Genomic DNA, 20,234 nt, shown 5'->3' on the forward strand with positions numbered 1-20,234 from the left:
TTATGAAACCCTTGGTCATTCATATGTGGGCTAAAATATCATTTAAAGGCAAATCTTATAGATTTAATTTAAAGAATTTGGAGATTATTTTGACACTTTTATAACCTTATGAAACCCTTGGTCATTCATATGTGGGTTCTCAGTCTTTCGTCTTTGATCCCTTTTTAAATATAGTCCTCTAAATTATTTGTCCATTTGATTTCTTCCTGATTCGTGTGAGCGCTCATCTGATGTACAATTATGTTATCTTTAAATTTGAAGAAATACACTCGCATTTAAGAAAATTTCATAATAAATTCATAACATCTGTAACTTCGTTCAAATAAAATTTTGAGATTACATTTCAATTGTAGTTTTATTATTATTATTATTCAAAATGATATTTTGATAGTATTTTATAAAAAAAACAAGTATCAAATAATCTCCAATTGTTTACATGGGACTAGTTTAGCCTCAATTCATGGAAGTGTCAAAATAAACCGACTATTTTAAAATTAAGCTCTAATAGTTTTCCATGAAAATTTTTTAGAACTTAATTTAAAGAGTCTGGAGATTATTTTGACACTTTTATAAAATAAATCTATGACTAAAATATCATCTTCTAAATATTTGTAACTATTTTGGCACTTTACTCAATTAAGTGCATTTGAAGGCATATAAAATCAATCTTTTTTAGATAACATCTCACATTCACAAACCCATGTATTCGAGATTAACTTAAATTAGGTTTTATTCGTATTAATAAAAATCTTACAAAATTTCTCCAAAATGGAAGTTTTTTAATCGTAAAATTTATCAAAAAAATATATTAAAGCAAGGAAATTCATCAAAATTAAAAATTAAAAATGAAGTTTATAAACATAAATTTATTACAAATTATTGTCTATATTAAAATATTAGCAATAACTTTTGACATACATGAAATTTTAGTTTGAAAAAATGAATTTTACGATAGGAGAGTACAATTTTAAAACCTGTGTACCAAGCAAATCTTATAGATTTACTTGTAAAACCCTACGATAGGAGAGTACAATTTTAAAACCTGTGTACCGAGCAAATCTTATAGATTTAGGGTTTAGGGTGTTAAACTTAATATTTACTTATATATCGCATAAAACATTTGTGTTAAACACATCTACCCCTTTAGTAACGCCTCCGTCCAAAATCCTTTTCTTACTCGCTTCTGTCATGGAACAAAGCAAATCTCACCCATTTCTCCCAGCAAGAGCGTGAATCTCTACTTTCCATCGTGTTTCTTAGGCGAGTGGTTGTGTTTGTATGGAGGTGTTGGTATGTGGAGGTTGTGATGGTGGTGTTTTGGATGTGTTAGTGTCTTAATGTGCTAGTCTGTGGAGGTGTCGGTGTCTTGATGTGTTGGAGTGTGGAGGTGTTGCTGTCTGTGTGGAGGTGTTGGTGTGTGGACGTGATAGCATTAGTGATGATATTGTGGCATTTCTATTTTTCTTTGCTTTGTGATATTGTGGCTTTCTTATTTATGTTAATTAGTTTTTTTTTTATATTATTACTACAATAGTTAAGGCAAAAGAGGTCGGTTCATCACAAATGTGGATTATAGAGACAAATTAATATTTTACGACCTTTGCCTCGAGGAGGTCGATCCAGGAAATAGGCCGACAAACTAATTCAACAAAGAAGGTTGGCAAAATATTATTAGAAAATTCAAGAAAATTACATGCAAAGAGTATGATAAAATGCAGTTAAAAAGCAAGGGAGATCGGCTAAAGAAGAATTGTAAAATCTCGAAAGAATTAAAGCGAGGGTTAATGAGCTTGGGGTGTGATCCGGTAAAGCGAGCGATTGATGCTTCGAGGAGTGGTGGGCACAAAGACTGGTGGTGAGCATTTTTTAAATGTCCCATATTTTGTCAATTTTTAATTTATTTTTAAATTCAACTACATGTTATATGAATTTATAGGTGGTTTCTGTTGCAAAAAAATTAAATATAGTGAAATTGATCCTGAGTTGAAAGAGAAGTTAGATTGTATGTTTGGGGGTGTCGTGACAACGAACAACTATGCAAGTGTTCTCAAAGAGACAGGGTTTGGTGGCATCCCCGAAAACTTGGGAACTGACCAACATGAAGTTGAGTCCACAAGCCGGTCAATGCGTCCCCGATTTGAAAATAAAAATAAAGCAGGAGCTGCTTTCATTGGAAGTTGATCTCACAGTTAGTGGCTTCATGAACCAATGACCCCAACACATCACAAGCAACTTTTGTCCAGCAGTTATGTTAATTCTGGATGCAACTCTAAAAATTTCAAAGGAAATGTCACTGTATTTGTTATCTATGAGGTTGCTTGAAGATTCGACCCAAAGAGACTTTTTCAAAGTGATGCTCGTTGACCGTAGCGTGGCTTACCCACATTATTTTAATGGGAGTAGTGACATTTGAGGGACTTTTTTTTTAATTAGATTTTTGTGAGACATTTCTATTTGTTTATGGTTTTTCATGGTTCTTCGAATTTTTAAATTGTTTTAAACATGCCACTTTATTTGAGAGTTTTTCATTCCTCTTTATGTTTTCTATTTACTTCTGTAATGTTATTTGCTTATGTTGGTTTTTTTTGTAATCCTATATGATTGTAGCTAATTCATTGATGCTTATGTGTTAGCTTTTTCAATATCGAAATACATGGATGCAACTAGAGAAAGGCGCAGATGTCGAGTTGTAACTTTCGTATTCTTTTTTTACAAATATTATAACTCAGAGTGCTCTCCTTGCATGACATTCTCATATGTTAGTGATAAATGTGTTTTAAGTTGCAAGTGGGCTGCCCAACGAGATTTAACAAGATGTGAACAATTTCAGTTAGATGGCTATGAAGAAACACATTAAAGACGTCCAGTTGGAGAATTGGCCATTTGCGGTGAAGAGCAAGAGTGATGAGAACTCAGATAGTGGGTAATTTGGAGACGAGGTTGAATGTTTCAGTGTAGTCAAAATTGTGTTTTTGTTTGATGCACGATGGAGCCTATTTGGAACATTAAAGACTACAGTGTAGACCATCTCCTATTAGGCGGGCTTTATCATGCACGATGGAGCCATCATCTTTTGAGTTTAGTGTCAAAATGTCCACTTGCAACCGATGACATTCTAATGAGGAGATGGGGGGACTAGTAGCATGTCAGATCGGATTGGGATTGATGTGTGAGGTTGAGGATTTGATAAGGTTTTAGTGAGTCAGTTTTGAGAAGAGTTTGCATGGGATGTGTGGATGGAGCTTGAGGATGTTTGGGAGAAGATACTCTTGGAATTGGGTTCAGTGGAGAGAAGATAGGTGAGGGAGTGGGATGAATAGGAGATGGTCTTGATTACTGTTGTTGAGTATTATCTATGAGAATGGTGTGGGGGTGGAATTGTGAAGGTAGATGTAGGTGTGGTTGGTTGTTGTGGTTGAGTTTTATCTGTGGGTGTGGTGAGAGGAGGTGTTTTTTTTTAAAAAGAAAGTAGGTATGAGTAGAAAAGGTGGGTGATTAACATTGATACGGTAGTTCGCAGGGAGCTATTGTTTGAAGCAGAGGAAGGTAGGTGATTAATAAGGTTGGTGGCAATGAGTAATGTATCGGCCCATAAATGAGCAGAAAGGGATGCGGTAGTCATAAGAGTGTGAACGATCTTGATGAGATGGCGATGTTTACATTCAGAGGCGTCAATCTGTTCAAGGGTGTAGGGATATGTGTATTGGTGAAGTATACTATTTTTTAAAGATGGGTTTGTAAAGTGGTATTGAGAAATTTTTCGCAACCATCAGTGCGGAGTGTTTTTTTATTTTGAATGGAAAATGGTTGTCGACCATTGCTTTAAATTCTATAATTTTTTTTGTTGTTTCATTTTTGTTGTGAAGAAGATAAACACAAGTGTATCTAGAGTAGTCATTAATAAAAACCAAATAATATTTATAGCATTGTAGAGATAGGGTGGGGGAAGGTCCCCATATATTGCTATGAACAAGTTCAAGTGGAAAAGAAGACCTAAGTCGTTGGTGTCAAGAGTCGTGGTATGTGTTGAACCAGAAGGAGTGCAAGAAAGGTTGATGGTTTGAGAGGTGATAGGATAGAGTCCGCCGATGCTTGGACCTTTAAGGATGGTGCGGTTGGTCTTTGGATTCATGATGTGATAAGCATCGGAGATGAAAGAGATGGAGCATGAGTTAGCTTTGGTTACTTTATGTATGGAGAAGAAGATTATAAGATAGATTGGTAATGTGATATAATTGAGGAAGATGTCAGAGGAGTGGGCAGGATACCTTGGCCGACTTGTGCAATGAGCAGTTGTTGGCCATTTCCAACTGTAATTGTGTTGTCTCCTTGATAGTCTTGAGCATGTATGAGTTGGGTTAGTTCAACAGTGAAGTGCTCTGTGACACCACTTTCAAGGTACCATTTGCCATCGGTTGAGTTGGTTTTGGAGGCAACAAGTGCTGCAGGAGTTTGGTAGGATTTATCATGGTGAAACCAACACTTGAAAGTTCCATGTCCCACTTTGTGACATATTTGACAAATGGGTGGAGCTTGCTTGTGTGGTTGGATTTTTGGTTTGGTGAGGTGAAGCAAGAGTAGGATCCATTGTGATTTTCATTGGGGGTGTGACTTTTGTTGTGGCTTCTTCCTCAACCGTGGGAGGCGGTGAGGACGGTAGAATTGGAAGTTTCTTTGGTCGTTTCATTTGCAAGGTTTTCAAGGGATAATGTTTGAAGGAATGTACATAGTGGAAGGCAATCCTTTGAGAGTGTAGTGTAAGATGTCCTCCAGGTTGATTGAGGCGCCAGCGACTGCTAAGGTGTCGACCCTAGCTTTAATTTCAGATAGGTATTGGGTCATAGATTTATTCAATATGCTGAGATTGTGGAGTTCATTTCTTAACTGGATAATTCTAGACCGGTTGAAAGATTGAAGACGGCGTTCAATCGTTGTCCAGATGTCTTGGCAAGTGTCCAGAGGTAGGACATATGGTAAGATTGATGGAGATATAACCGAGAAGGGAGCCGCAGCTAGGTTTTGGTCTATTAACATCCATTTGGTAAAATCAGGATTGAGGTGTGGAGTACCGTTCCCATTGGGTAGATGCTTGGACGGGAATGGGCAGGTGCCACCGAGGAAGCTATCATATCAGTTTGCTCGAAATAGCTAGAGTACCTGTGCCTTCCAAGTTGTATGGTTATCTGCGACGAGTGAGTGGAGACTAGGCTCTGACTGTTGCTCAAGACTAGGTTCTGAACTTTGGGAATCGGGTTGTCACTAGGCAGAGATGTTTGTTGGTTTGCAGGTTGGTCGCTGGAGGAAGCATTGGAGGAGGATATGAGTGCTCTGATACCATGAAGAATGTTGGGAGAATCGAGAGAGTAGGAAGGAATAGAAGCTTTTCATTAATCCAACTAACATTACATTCGGAACAGTAAGGGGCAATAAATGAACATAGGAGATTTGAAGAATGTCAAAAGAGTGGCTGCGATCATTCAGTTATGGTTGATTGATTCAGCTTGGTTGTAGTACAGTTGCTGGTAATGTGGAGCAGGCATATGCAGCGATATTCGTTGCACATCTAACCATCGCCTTACATAATTTCCATCACAATCGCATGCGACCAAACCCAATGCTTTCCACTTTACAATCTAGTCTGCTCTTACCCCCCTCGATCTTCATCTCTCCATTTAATTAAAAGGATTGTGCAAGTTGAACTCTTCTCTTACTTCATATATACATTATACTCGTCTTTTTAAGCCAGCCATGATCAGAAGGAGATGTGGCTCCGGCCGCCTTAAGCAGCCTTCCTCCTCTTCCTATCATGCATAAGGCCTCATATCAGTCCAGGCGCCGCCAGCCTCACCACCAAAGGCTGGAAAGGATGCCATATGAAGGCTTCAAAACAAAATTATGATAAAATTCTTTTAGGAATAATTATTTATGTTACAATTAAACTTCACTGCCCAATATTTTTCATAAAACATTAAATTAAATTAAAATGAATCAAATCTCTTGCCCACATAATATAATATTCAATGTTAACATATGTTATTATCATTTATCTCTTTATAGCATTTAACTACAATTAATTAATTTAAGCAATGTTTAAATCATGGTATAATTCTGCTTCAGTAAAAATGAAATAATTCAAAATTAAGATTCCCCTTAATTTCTCAATTTTAGACGGATTCAACGAGCAAGGTTTAGGTGGAGGAATAAGTATGTAAATGTATATGTAAGCCATTAAATACAAAGCCATACTCCCTAAATAAATAAATAAAAATTGAGAATGGCAGCAGTTATAGGGAAAGCATCCCCTTCATATACTGTTGTCTAGTTTTCCTGTATTTCTGAAGCAACACACTCAGCTCATCACACGCATCTTCAAAAACAACAAATGTGCAGAAGTCAGATTTAACCTGGGAGAACTCATCCATCACCTCCTCCAAAGGCCTACAATTCAGCAACACAAATTCCTTGAATAGCTCCAATGGTTTATCAAAAATTGAATTCTTAAAATCAAGATTTTGGGGACACAGATGTCTGAGCCATCTCATCCACTGCAGGTAGTCTTCATTGTTCTCTCGAACAGCAGTGACAATAAGATTGAATGTCTCCCAAAAGATGGAGCTTACGTTAATGGTATTGATAATATGATGGAAAGTAGCTTTCTGTTTCGATCTGATATTGGAGGAGAAAGGAGGGGAGGTGATCAAAGAAGCCTTTTTTAGTACCGTATTTTTATCAGCAGTCAGCCTTACTGCAACATGTAACATATTTACAAGCACACGTCTTAGTTTGAGCAGTTCAGAGTCGATGGGATGAATAGAATTATGTTTCTGCTTCTTCTGGCTCCAGCAATGAATAGCTATATGAGTAAAACCTTCCCACCTGAAGATGAAAAAAAAAAAATTTTCATTATTTATTATTGTGGGTAATAATTAGGGATGATATGTTTAGGGTTTGGGCTATGCTAATGGGATTGTGGCTTGAGCCTTAGGTCTAGGGTTTGAGAAAGACCGTCCGCCTCTTGAATTGTTGGTGCTTATCTTTATGCATTCGAGTTGAGTTATTTTATTTTGAAGAAATCAAATATTTGTTTATCCTAATTTATGTGAAAAACTCCCCCAATAAGTATCACATACATTTACTAAAATTTTATGTCGCTAAATTATGAAGTCTAATTAATGTTTTACGAAGAACGGTCTTTGCAGAGATAATACAAGGATAGAGTGCCTATAATTGTATAAAAGTATTGATACCGGAGTTAACACAAAATACAACAAAAACACAAATATTATTTCTGAATTCCAAACATATTACTAACATGATATGGGAAAGCAGAAAATAGATGACAAACAAATATGACAGCATAAACAATAAAAGACTTCCGTGAGAGACAACGATGACGAAGGCTGTTGGACAGCGGTTGGTCGCTGAGGAAAGAGGACTGCGGCTGTAGGGAGGTGGCAGGAGGGATGAGCAGCCGCTGGAACAGCAAGACAACTTGGGGCGGCAATCAAAACAGCAGCCGGTCGCTGTTTGGAGCTGCTGGACAGCAGGAAAGCAACAAAACAAAGGCATTGCGTGCTGCGGCAGCGAAGGTGGACGGCCAGGACAGTGAGGGTAGCAAGGACGAGAGAAGATAAGGCGATGGGGCGGCGGCTGAAACTGCAGAAAACAGTAGATCCTTACTGTTTTGGGAGGTGGCAGCAAGGGTTGTTATGGCTGCAGCTGGAGAGGTGCAGGAACGTCGTCGGAGGCTGGATTGACGACTGCGGTGAAGGCCCGTAGAGGTGGGGCTGATGTGGAAGAAGTATGACAGCAACCGGGAGGACGGACAGAGAGATAAATTTCTTGGTGGGGTCGAGCTACAACAAGAGTACCACCCGGACTCATGGAGACAATCACCACCTCGGACAAAGGACAACCAGAGCACTACCTTGTCACCGAATACAACCCTCAAGAGAAAAAATATTAAGACAAAACTGAATTCAGATTTCATAAAACAAACCCCTAACTCAAAGCACATCTTCTCCTATTTGTAAAGAGACACGACCTACCTTAGGAAACATATAAAATAAGAAGAAGAATAAAAATCCAATTTAAAAATTTAGGAAAGGGTTTTAACTCATAACCCTTGTAGACATCCGAGGTCATTCCTACTCATGTACCTATATCTGTTCTCAGTTCCTCGAACTCATAACCCTTGTAGACATCCAAGGTCATTCCTACTCATGTACCTCTTACCGTCTGAAAGAAGCTAGCTCGAGACACCATAATCTCAGAATCTGTTAGGACGCCTATTACCTTAGAGTCACTATCATCAAAAGCAGCGGCTGTTACTTCAACTGGAATCTCTATCTCGGGATCAACTGGATTTGGTGGTGTCTCTTCCTCGTTGGCTGAAAAAATGAGAATTCTCTCGAAAGTCTGTATCTTCTTCCCGATCATTCACCTCTTTAACTGGAAGCGTGTTCTCCCTGTTTAAGTCCTCACCATTTTCAGTGCCTACAGTGTCATTACCCAACTTTTCAATGACTCCCTGCTCGGTGAAATTGTTCACTCCACTGGTTGTGCATTCTGCTTCAATATGTCCAAATCTGTGACATTTGCAACATATTCCGGCTGTGACAGACTTGTAGATTGGTATCGTTGGATATTAGCAAGGGGGGTCGCTTGGGTGATGTGGTCTCTCCATTTCTAATGCTAAGGTATGTAACTTTTGGCGGTCGTAAGTTGGCAGGAACTGGTACCGTGTCTCCTGCTTCATCATCAGAGTTTCTCGTTCTCCCCTTCGACGCTCTCGATCACGGTCGAGGATCACCTCCCATTGAATTTCATCCTCAAAGTTCGTAATAAACCGCTAAAGTCGGCATATCTCTCGCCGTATCTACTCCCGGGTAGGTACGAACATGTATCTCATTAGTGGCATGGCTAAGGTTTAGGAATAAGAAAGAAAAAAATTTGGTAGGGTTAGGGTTTGAGTTGGGTTTAATGCTAAGAAACCCTACGATGAGACAAAAGTTGGGCTAGCTCTGATACCAAATGATACCGAAGTTAAACCAAATCACAACGGAAACACAAACATTATTTCTGAATTCCAGACATATTACAAATACGATATGGGAAAGCATGAAAAAAATAACAAACAAATATGAAAACATAAACAATAAAAGGCTTCCATGAGGGACAAAGAGGATGGAGGTTGTTGGACGGCGGTTGGTGGTTGAGGAAAGAGGGCTACGACTGTAGGGAGGTGGCAGGAGAGATGGACAACCACAGAAATAACAAGACATCTTGGGGTGGCAATTAAAACAACAGCTGGTTGATGTTTAGGGTTGCTAGACAGCAAGAAAACAACAAAGCGAAGGCGCTACGTGTTGCAGCAGGGAAGGTGGAGGGCAAGGATAGTGAGGGCAACAAGAATGAGGGAAGATAAGGCGATGGGTGGAGACTAGAACAGCAGAAAACTGTATATCCTTGTTGTTTTGGGCAGTGGCAGCAAGGGTGGCGATGGTAACGGTGTCGAACCGCAACTGCAGAGATGCAAGAACGTCATCAGAGGCTAGATTGGCGGCTGCGGTGAAGGCTGGAAAGGTGGGGCTGCAGTGGAAGAAGTAAAACAACAACTAGGAGGATATACGAAAAGCTAAATATCTCGGCGAGGTCGAGCTACAACTGGAGCACCACCCGGACCCGTGGAGACTATCACCACGCCGAACAAGGGACAATCAGAGCACTACCTTGACGTCAAATACAACCCTCAAGAGTAAAAATACTCAACAAAATTGAATTTAAATTTCGTAAAACAGACCCCTATTTCAAAGCACATCCTCTCCTATTTATAAAGAAACATTTATCTTAGGAAACACTTAAAATAAAGAGAATAAAAATCAGATTTCAAATTTTAGAAAAGGCTTTTAAAATAGGAAAGGAGAATAAAAATCAACTTTCATATTTTGGGAAAATATTTAAATTAAAAAAGGATAATAAAATCAAAATTTAGACTTTTAGGAAAGGATTTAAATTAAGAAAAAATGAAGAGGAAGAAAGAAAGAATAGAAAGAGTGAAAAAAAAGAAAGGAAAGGGGAGAAAGGAGGGGACGGTAGGCCCCCACTCTAAGAGGACAGGCCAACCCAACTGGGTTGGACCTACGCCCAGCTAGACTCGATGAGCCCCAAGTCAAGTATATTTGCGTTAGTGTTCTATTAAAAAAATGGGGTATTCCTATTGAAGTTTCATCACAAGAGATAATAAAAAATTAAAAAAAAAATTGTAGAAAATATGACATGCTTTGAATTTCTCACTTATAAAAATCATTATAAGAGCGTTATCATAGTGCAACCTACAACAACACAAATAGGAAGTAGTCATTAATTAGATGAAACAATATAAAAATCACTATTTTTTTTATTCGTTTGTTTACTTATGCTAATTTGCTCTAGATGATTTGAATTAGGTCACAAACTAATTCCCAATCAATATTATCAGATAGGATGAAGATTACCTAACACAAATTGTTTAGTACAGAAAGAAGAACATGCATCAATTTATGATGAAATATAAAAAAAAATGTAGAAAAATCAATCACACATTGAATGTTACATGATATTGAAAATGGGGTGAGAATTCCGGCGGTGTAGCTAATAGGGTAACAATAAAAATAAAAACAACAGAACCAAACATACAAATTAAGTAGGGATTAGGCTTAACCATAGTTGTTAAAAATTTTTGCAGGAAATTTTAAGTTCTTAAAAAGGAAGATATTAATCATGCTACAAGAAAATAAGAGATCTGAGTATTATGGCTAAGACGCAGAAAACTCATAAAATTGATAATTACAAGATATAACTCACTCAAATGGAGGCTCAATTTCAACTCCAAGTGTCAAATGCAAGGAAAATTGACCATCTGAGTCCTTAGACTCATCCACATTGAAAATTGTATGAGCCTCATGACGAAATCCTCTTGGAATATACAGAACATCTCCTTCCTTAATTAGAACATCCATATATCCACCTTCATCTCGACTTGAACTCTGCAAGGAACCAAGAGGTTCGTAAAGCCTCGGGATAAAGTTCTCAGATCGCGGCAAAATTCTCCATTGCTTTTTTCCAAATATTTGCCAAACAAACACACAGTGATCATCAAAATGTCTTGCCAAACCTTGAGATTTAGGAGGTGTCAGGTATATGTTCGCCCCAGCCGACGGCTGACCTAATAAATTCGATAGCATTTCAGTAATCGCAGCAACGAAACTATTCCTGAACTCCATTCCACGCAAAGCAATGGTAAAACCATCTTGTAATGCTTCTTTAAATTTTTGAATAATGAATTCATCTTTCAAGTCAAATTCCATGCTATCCTTGAAAAAGTGGACTTCTTCGTCACCAATTTCATGCATGGATTCCGTCAGCGTTTTTAGGACGCGAATATCTTGCCCATAAATGATTTGAGAGCCTAAGAAATCATTTACTTCTTTTAGAAAAGAGAAGATGTCTAACTCATCCGATGCAATAGGAGGACACGATACTAACTTTTGTGATAAGGATGTAAGAAAAATTCCATCTTTCATGTAACCAAAACAATTACTCAGTGAGTTGAAGATAGAGTGGTTACCCTCCAAACTATTCCATGTTCCCTTGAAAACAAGTGGTGAGACCTCCCAGTGGTCGAGTATGAAGTTTTCAAAAGTAAATTTTTCAACACCAAAAATACCCCTGATAAGTTCCTCAGCTTTCCAATTTTCAAGAGGAACATGATCCATAGACAACCTAAATAAAGCAGCAGCTAGATCATACTTTTTACGATGAACACAGTCATGCTCCCTATGTAAATTACTTGTTAGATTGGAGTTATATGAATTTTCCCACAATACCTTCAGCAAAGGGAGAAAATTTTCAATAAGTTCATGTGGAACACTTTGTAAGCGGTCCTCATCGGATGTATTTATCAAAATTAACGCAGCATCAAGGACCAATGCTACAGGAGTATCACATTTTTCATCATGAACAAGGGAAAGGAGGTCTTTTGGAGAGTCATTCACCTGATTCAACAAAGATCTATAGGAAATTAAAATTCATGAAAAAAAGCTAAAAAATAAAGATTACACAAGAAAAAGTTTCAAATAAAGGGAACAAAGTCATATAAGATGGGATTCATGTACCAATGCTTAAAGGAAAGGTCTATTCATACAAGACCACAGATTAGAGCCACTTTAGCCACTCTTAGGCATTTACTTGCATATTAAACAATTCTTATGTGTTCACATACCTCACACCTAAACTTTCATATTTACAAGCACAACACTCAAATCTTTAATATCACATAAAAATAGTACTATTACCTCTTTTTAAAAGTGAAATAAACATTTTCATGCAGAGGTTTAAAATACCAAAGTGCTATGTATGTAAATATAACATTTTAGGTGTAAGATATGCAAATACATATGAGTTGTGTTCCAAGTATGTACATTTCCCATTAAATTATTGGCATATTTTGTGTGATCTTCTTTGTCCTGTGATTGATTTGGTTTAGTCATATTTCTCAACAATAAGAGCTAAAATGAGTTTAGATATATGACCATAATGAAGAGCAAAATTAGTTAAAAAGGTTAACTGTGCGGATACTTACAAAAGCTTCTCAATCACAAGAAATTCTCTTCTAAGTGTCTCCCTTCCATTAGATGATACAGAGAGATCCAGCACAGCATTACAGGCTGCCACTGCCACGCTCCGGCTTCTGCTCACTACTGCCCTTAGAAGCTCATTAACAATCTCTTTATCCAAAACTATCATCGAGTTTGCCTCAAGAGAGCAAAGTGAAGCTGCGCCAACCAGCTGAGCACTCAGAACAGCTAAAGACGGGCAGCTGAGGAACAAGACAAAGCGAAAAAAGGTCATTTTTTCTTAAATTATCACAATATGCCCGAAGATTTAGCCGAAACCAAGAAGAAATTTTAAAGCTGGGAAAAGCCTAAAAGAGGGAAGACTTTTTCCAATTAATTACCTAGAAGCGAGGAGGAGGGGAAGGAGAGCGAGGAGACAAGGAGGGAGGAGAATAGAGAGTGGTAGTAGAGAGCAAGTGGGAGGGGTGAGGAGGGAGTAATGAGCAGAAAGGAGGCGTTTGAGGAGGGACCGAAAGATGGGATTTTGGGCATCGGCTGTAGAAGCGGCGGCAAGCATTAACGGAAACGTCTTCAGGTCGAGAGAAGGGTAGAGAGTAGGAGAAGATGGATCCCCTACTTTCATCCTCTTGCACCGCCTTCTTCTTTTCCCCATTGCCTCTGCAAATTTGTTCAGCCGAGTAAAGCCTCGATGACTAGTAACAGAAGGGGCTGTCTGGCCACGGATTTAGACCAACTCTTGCCAGACGGTAAGTTTGTACAAAATAAAGACGCGGATTTGATTACTAAATCCTGATGTTCGGCGAAGAGAAAGAAAGGCGCGAACAGGTTCACCTTCCTCAATGGTTTCGGGTAGGAGCGGAAATGATGGAGGAGAAAGGTGGTCTCTTTACGCCTCGATTCCGTCGTTGGCTTTCCGGCTAGCTCTAATCGCGACTATTATCGCGACGGTTCGGTCGCGAAGGTGCTGGTTCTGGGCGAACCGGGAGTGCGGGAGGGGGTAGGGTTTCGGGCATAGGGGGAAGGGGGTAAGTCATTTAATTTTAAGTTAATTTTATTAATTTAATTGATTAATAATAAAAAAGATTGATTAATATTATATTACCTTATTAATTATAATTACATGCATTTATTCATAACTATTTAATAGTTAATTATTAAAAAACTGATTAATTTTTATTTATTTAATTAAAATTATAAGTAATTAGTAATTAATATAATCAATTGCTACTTATTAATTTATAAATGTAATTTATTACTTATAAATAATTAGTTAAAATAAAATTTAATAATAATTAATCAATTTACTGAATAATAATTAGACTGGTTAATTATTAATTAACATACTTAGAAATAAAATTTAAATACAATTTGATTATATTTAACTATTTATTTTTTCATATTAGTAAAATAATAAAAAATTAATTACATTTTTTTAAAATTTTAACAAATAAAACATATTTTTAAAAGTTACTCCTGCAACTAAATCCTACTAACTTAAATCTCATATGTTTGTTGTTGTTTGGTTTGATCCAGAAGGGACTAAGTTGGATCGAGCCTCAGCGCAAAACTGGGCTTATTTAATTTAAAGTATAAATTAATTTAGGCCCATAAACAAAAAAAAAACCGTTTTATTTGATCATAATTTCATGATTTGAGGATTTTATGGTAATCTAAAAGCTGCGGAGTTAAAATTATTTAATTTAATCACCCAAAAATGAGGCTAAAAAGTTGCAAGAAAAAAAATATGAAAGCATTGGATGACCCAAAGTTATTAATCAAGTTGTATATTAACTAAGATGCATGAATCATATTGTAATAACTTATTTTATATAAACTATAATTTCATAATTTTATTATGTTTTGTGTTTTCCAAGGGGAAGACCTATGCCAAAATTTATCCATTACATCTTTACATATCAGTGATACATGTTATGATGTTTATTGCTTCCTTTAATATATTTATAATTTGTTTATACCTTCAATATGAACTCTGATGACACCTCTATAGACAAAGCACTTGTATCTTCAATGTCATTTAAATTTGATTGTTAAATATTCTCGAGGGGCTCTATGATAATAACTGTTACACTGGCATACATCTTAGTAAGAGAGAATTCATTAGATATTGTTTCCGAGAGAGATCAAAGATCAATTTGTGAGAAAAATTATTTATAAAAGTTGAAATATCTTAAAGTTTAATGATGTAATGATTTATCTTTTTTTGTCACATATATGATCAAAACATTTTCTGAGAATTATGAGGTCATTTGATTTGCTGAAAAATAAATGCAAAATAAAAAATAATGTAACATATTATAGATGTTTTTCAATTGTTTGATTAAGTGTCAAATAAATGCAAGAGATCATTTTTAAATCAATATAAAAACCAATTGTGGGCAGTGATTTGAGAAGTGCAAGAACAACAAACAGAACGGGAAGAAGAAGTAGTTTACCAGTAGGTGTTGCCCATGGAATAGCACCTCTATAGTAGTACAAGTTATATACTGCTAATATAGAATATTCTGGAGTGGGTGATGTGAGAGTACTGAGTGCCATGCTGCCATTCGGTTATCATATTGATTTTATGGGTGCTTGGGGACCATAGTGTATATTGCAAGCTGAGAGTTCTTGGTAGAACCATATGCTTGGTGTGAAGAGCACGAAACTGATATTTTGGAAGAGCTTTAGTAAGAATGTCCGCCAATTCTATCAAGATTAAGTGTGCTGAGGTTAGATGTTGTTAAGATCTGAAGTAAAGTGTGTGGTCGCACCGGGGTCTAGAACCAACTAATATTATAGGTCCAAAAAAGCTCTTAAGAAATTTTAAGGGTTATATTTGGATCGCCAATTAATCAATTATCTTTCGTGCATTCGGGCTATAAAAAATTTGGGCATACAATGTTCTCATCTTTAAGAGGACGATTATGTTGAACAACTTTAGTCACTCCAAATGTTCAACATCCATTGACATCTAGCCTGTAAATATCTTCATGCATTATGATGGTTTATTATTTATACTTTGGTGAAAAAGCATATTATGGTTATGATTTAGTGCACAAATCCTTGAATAAATCACCTTTTTAATTTATTGGGAGAATTTAGGAGTACTCACTTAAATATAGATATACGTTTACAAATTATATGGTTTTTTTAATGGATTCTTTCGTGTCAACAAGGCTAGGGATGATAATTTAGTATGGCCATTGGTGCATCCCATTGATAAGAAGGAGGGTGCCCTCAAGTTAAAGTGCTACACATATTAAATAATCCACTAAGCTTTAAATTAGAAAGATTAACTAAAAATTATATTTTTATGAAAAACTAAAGAAATAAAAAATATATATAATTTTTTTCTAACTGAGAGAAACACTATTACTAACGACAAAAAGTAGAGCAAGAATTTTTCTTTCTTGAATAGTAAAAAAAACTTAATTTACAAAGCAAACATATAATGTTTACCTTTCGTTCTAAGATAGCACGCCTCTTCTCTCCTACTCTTCGCATCTCTTTTTTAATATTTTTGTGGTGGATACTTTATGAGTGAGGATTACATGAGTCAAGCTCTAGTGACAACTAAGAAAGTTGAGCCCTCATATTGATTAATGTGTGCTTGAATCCAAGTCTACTAGTTTGAGGTAAGACACTCTGCCAACTACATACTCTATAGACCAAGCACTTATATCTTCAATGTCATTTAAATTGTATGTTTAAAATATTTTTTGAGAGACATTATGATGGCAAGTGTTATTGTGTGTCTCTACAAGAGAGAATTCCGCAAAAAAAAAAAAATTATTTCTCTAAGAGTTCAAAGATCGATTTCAGAGAAGAAGTATTAGTATAATAGTTCAAAAATCTTGAAGTTTAATCCTTTAATGATTTATCTTATTTTTCCACACATATGATTGCATTTCTTTTGAAACTTTTTGGGGTAATTTGATTTTCTAAGAATCCAATGCAATGTAAAAACAATGTAACATATTAAAATACTTTTGAGTTGCCCGCCAAGTGTTAAACCAATGCAAAAAAAAAATTTTTTTTTTTTATGTACGTAAGTTGAAGTAAAATAAAATCAATGTAAAACCCAATTGTTGGTGGTGACTCATGGTTGTGGTCGTGGTGGCAACAATGGGAAGTGGCCATGGCTACATCTTGTGCAATGTATTTATTAATCAATCAAATTAAATGATTTCTAATTATATCAAATTTGAACTAAATGATGGCTTTTATATTATATTTATTTTTCATCCAACTAAAAGGGTTAATTATATCAAATTTGAACTAAATGATGGCTTTTAATTAATTCATCAAATTTTTATATTATAATTATTTTTCATCCAACTAAAAGGGTAAAAAAAAAAAGTTTGAAAGTTAGAGCATTGATTTCCATTACCTTGATAATATAGGTCAAATTAATAACCTCTCAAGGAATTTTAAAGGTTATATTTGGATCACCAATTAATAGTCTTTTGTGTATTCAAACTACATAACAAATTAGGTCATACAATTTCCTCTCATTCAAGGAGATCCATGATTATGTTGAACACCTTTAGCCATTACAAATTCATTGGAAAAGGCCTGCAAATGCCCAACAACAATTGAAATCTAGTACTCTCTAAATATTTTGACACATCCAATTTTACACATTCAAAAATTCAAATCTCCTCCTCTAATTTAGTTATTATTCTTTGTTGTTGATTCATTACAACTAAGGATTATATGCGTTTACATAGTGGAATGTACACCTTCTAATACTACTTATCAATTACTATTTAAAAATCTTGTAGCATCACTTATAGACTTTCTTTACAACTTGTATATATTCCTTCATGATAACATTTCAATTTAAGACTTTATGATAGCCTTAATTTAAGATTTTTAAGTACCATATTATCAACCCACTACGATGGTATTAACCTTGAAAAATGAAGATCAACCTTATCTAAGATAATTGATAAAATTAGACTTCATATTTAATAATCTCTCATTTGGTGTCGGCTCATAAGTTTAGACAAACTATTATTCCACAATTTGTATATTTAGATAAGCATATATGGGTGCTGATGCTATATGGGCTATGATGAATTGAAGATGATGATGATAAGCATCAGATTTATCGTCTTATATTAGTATTACGTAGGGGGGGGGCATTAATTAACTCATCTTACGCTCTTACTTGATATTATTCTAATTAATTAATAATAATCGGATTCAAATGAACAAGTTTTGTAGCTCCCACTCAGTTGGAGGTCAACCCAATTAAGTTATTTAGTTTGTAATTTGTTGAATCTTATTCCCAAAATACCCCTTCATGCCTCATTTAAGGACTTCCCTCAATCAATTACTTGTTCAGATACAGCGAGAAGAGATAGAGAGAGCAAGTGGTTTAAGTGTTCTGAGAGCCTTCAGTATGAAAACCAGCTGAGAAATAACAGTCTGATTGGGAAGAAGACAGATAGAATTGAAGAGCTACAGAGAGAGCATGATGGAGATCAATAGTAATTATTAAGAAGAAGGCTGGCGAATAATATAGATTAGTCCAGGAGGAGGAGGAAATAGGAAGGCTATATGGCCGGAGAGTTGCCTCTGATTATGCTGTCCTCCGGGCGCCGCCGGCGGTCCTCCGGCGATGAGGATGAGGAGGAAGTTGACTTTTTGCTGCATTGATAAGTTGCTGCAATTCAACGTGATATTGGCGCACACGGCTCAATCACCTCTTTCTCTCATCTCTTATCTCTCTCTTCCCACGCCTCAATCAACTTATCTTCTTCTTCTTTGTTTATTTCTTTTATATATGTTCTACTTTGCATGCATGTGGGTATGATTCTGCAAAATGCAATTTTACCTTCTCTTCTTAAATTAGGACGTGGTTTACTAATCTGTTAAATTCCTACTTTCAGTCACATGACCTTTGGCTTCCGTCTCTGCAATATTGCCATAATGAATACACAGACTCTAGACTTAGTAATATGCATATATATGTATGTATATATGCATAGAGAGAGAGAGATGGTGAGGAGAAGAAAGAGAAAAATAGTATTTCACCAAATTTATTTTTTTTTTATATCTAATTAGAAGTTATATAAACATAATATGAGGATATAGTATGATCAACATCCATCATCAGTTCTTGTTTGAATCATGTTCATTAGTAATATATATATATAGTCGGTGAAAAATTATAATTTTGTTCTACATATGATCTCATTTACTTATTAACAAATCATTTAAAAGTATTTTTTAACTTCAGAATTATAAAAATTTAGATTTCTGTAAATAGAACTATACATTAAGAAGATTATGATTGATCACTTTGAATGATCACAATATATTTACTATTAATTTTAATGACGTTTCAGAAAATAAAAGCTCTGATATTAAGTACTTTAATTGTTGATCATGCTGTTACAAATATCTAAATGAATAAAAGAATGCTGATTCTGCACTTTTAGAGGACAACAGCATCTCTCTCTATCTCTCTCTCTCTCTCTCTCTCTCTCTCTCTCTCTCTCTCTCTATATATATATATATATACACATATTAGATTGGGCCTCATTTATTAAAAAAATATTCAAATTATCTTTTATGTTTAGGGTTAATGGCATCATTCATATATAATGTTTTGTGCTTATACTCACTATAAACAAGATCAAGATCAACATAGGGCGATCTCTTGCATCAATGAAGAATAACATTAAGACATAGGACAAAGAACTCCTACAAAATACATCATGATTACTCAAAATATGCTACTCGAATTTGATGTGTGCTTCAAAAGGGATTTTTTATGAATAATTTAAAAAAGAGTTTTCTCTCATTTTAGTACTTTTCAAGAAGATGATGGGAGTTCTTGACCTTTCACTAATTGTTAATGAACTGTTCTTTAATGAAAAATTTGGCAGGATTGACAAATAAGTGGATATTTTGATAAAAAAAGAGAATAAAATGAAGTACAAACATGTCCTCTTGCTTAATCAGAAAGACATGAAAAATAAGAACATCAAAAACCAGTTGAATATGCATGATGCTCTTGTAACAATCAATTTATTCACATTCAAATTGATTGGAAATTAGTTGAAATGACATTCACGTTCTAATTCATTATTATTTTTATTTTTTAAAAAAAATATTCTAAAACTTTGAGAAGTTGAACTTATTGTTTCACTGTCTTGTGAAGAAGATCCTCTAATTTAGGGATGGGTGGCCTTCATTTGCTAGAATATGTTATTATTAATAAAACGATTGGTTATCAACCGTTGAAAAAATATTGTTTATATAATACTAGGAATATTTTCATATATGATGTCAAACTATTCATGCTAAAAAAACTTAAGAAAAAAGTATACCATAACTTTGCATGAAGGTCCCAAAGATTAAACTGGCACTGAAGAAATGAAAACTTTTATGTGGAGACCAGAAAAATAAATCAATGGATTTGACTGCGTTAAAATAATCCATTATATATGTACAAAAAATTTCAAAAGCATGTTATTCTCTAGAATTGTAGAAGAGCAAAAAGATTAAAAATTGATAAAAGTGATGATAAAAGTTGGATGATGAAAACAAAAAGATGGTGATCGAAAGCCAAGGGAGATGATAGTCAATAAATGGTGACAGTTA

General features: G+C 35.4%; 1 protein-coding gene across 1 annotated transcript; it reads right to left on the reverse strand.

The window, feature by feature from the left end:
- Window positions 1-6,284: 6,284 nt before the first annotated feature.
- On the reverse strand, window positions 6,285-13,624 carry LOC110026146. The gene is made up of 5 exons (XM_020726972.1): window positions 12,998-13,624; window positions 12,623-12,859; window positions 11,609-12,051; window positions 10,846-11,449; window positions 6,285-6,876 (listed from the first exon to the last, which is right to left on the reverse strand). The coding sequence occupies exons 1-5, from the start codon at window positions 13,267-13,269 to the stop codon at window positions 6,285-6,287; spliced, it is 2,148 nt and encodes a 715-aa protein (XP_020582631.1). The 5' UTR covers window positions 13,270-13,624.
- Window positions 13,625-20,234: the final 6,610 nt, after the last annotated feature.

Source organism: Phalaenopsis equestris, unplaced genomic scaffold, assembly GCF_001263595.1.
Source record: "Phalaenopsis equestris unplaced genomic scaffold, ASM126359v1 Scaffold000352, whole genome shotgun sequence".
Classification (NCBI taxonomy): Eukaryota; Viridiplantae; Streptophyta; class Magnoliopsida; order Asparagales; family Orchidaceae; genus Phalaenopsis; species Phalaenopsis equestris.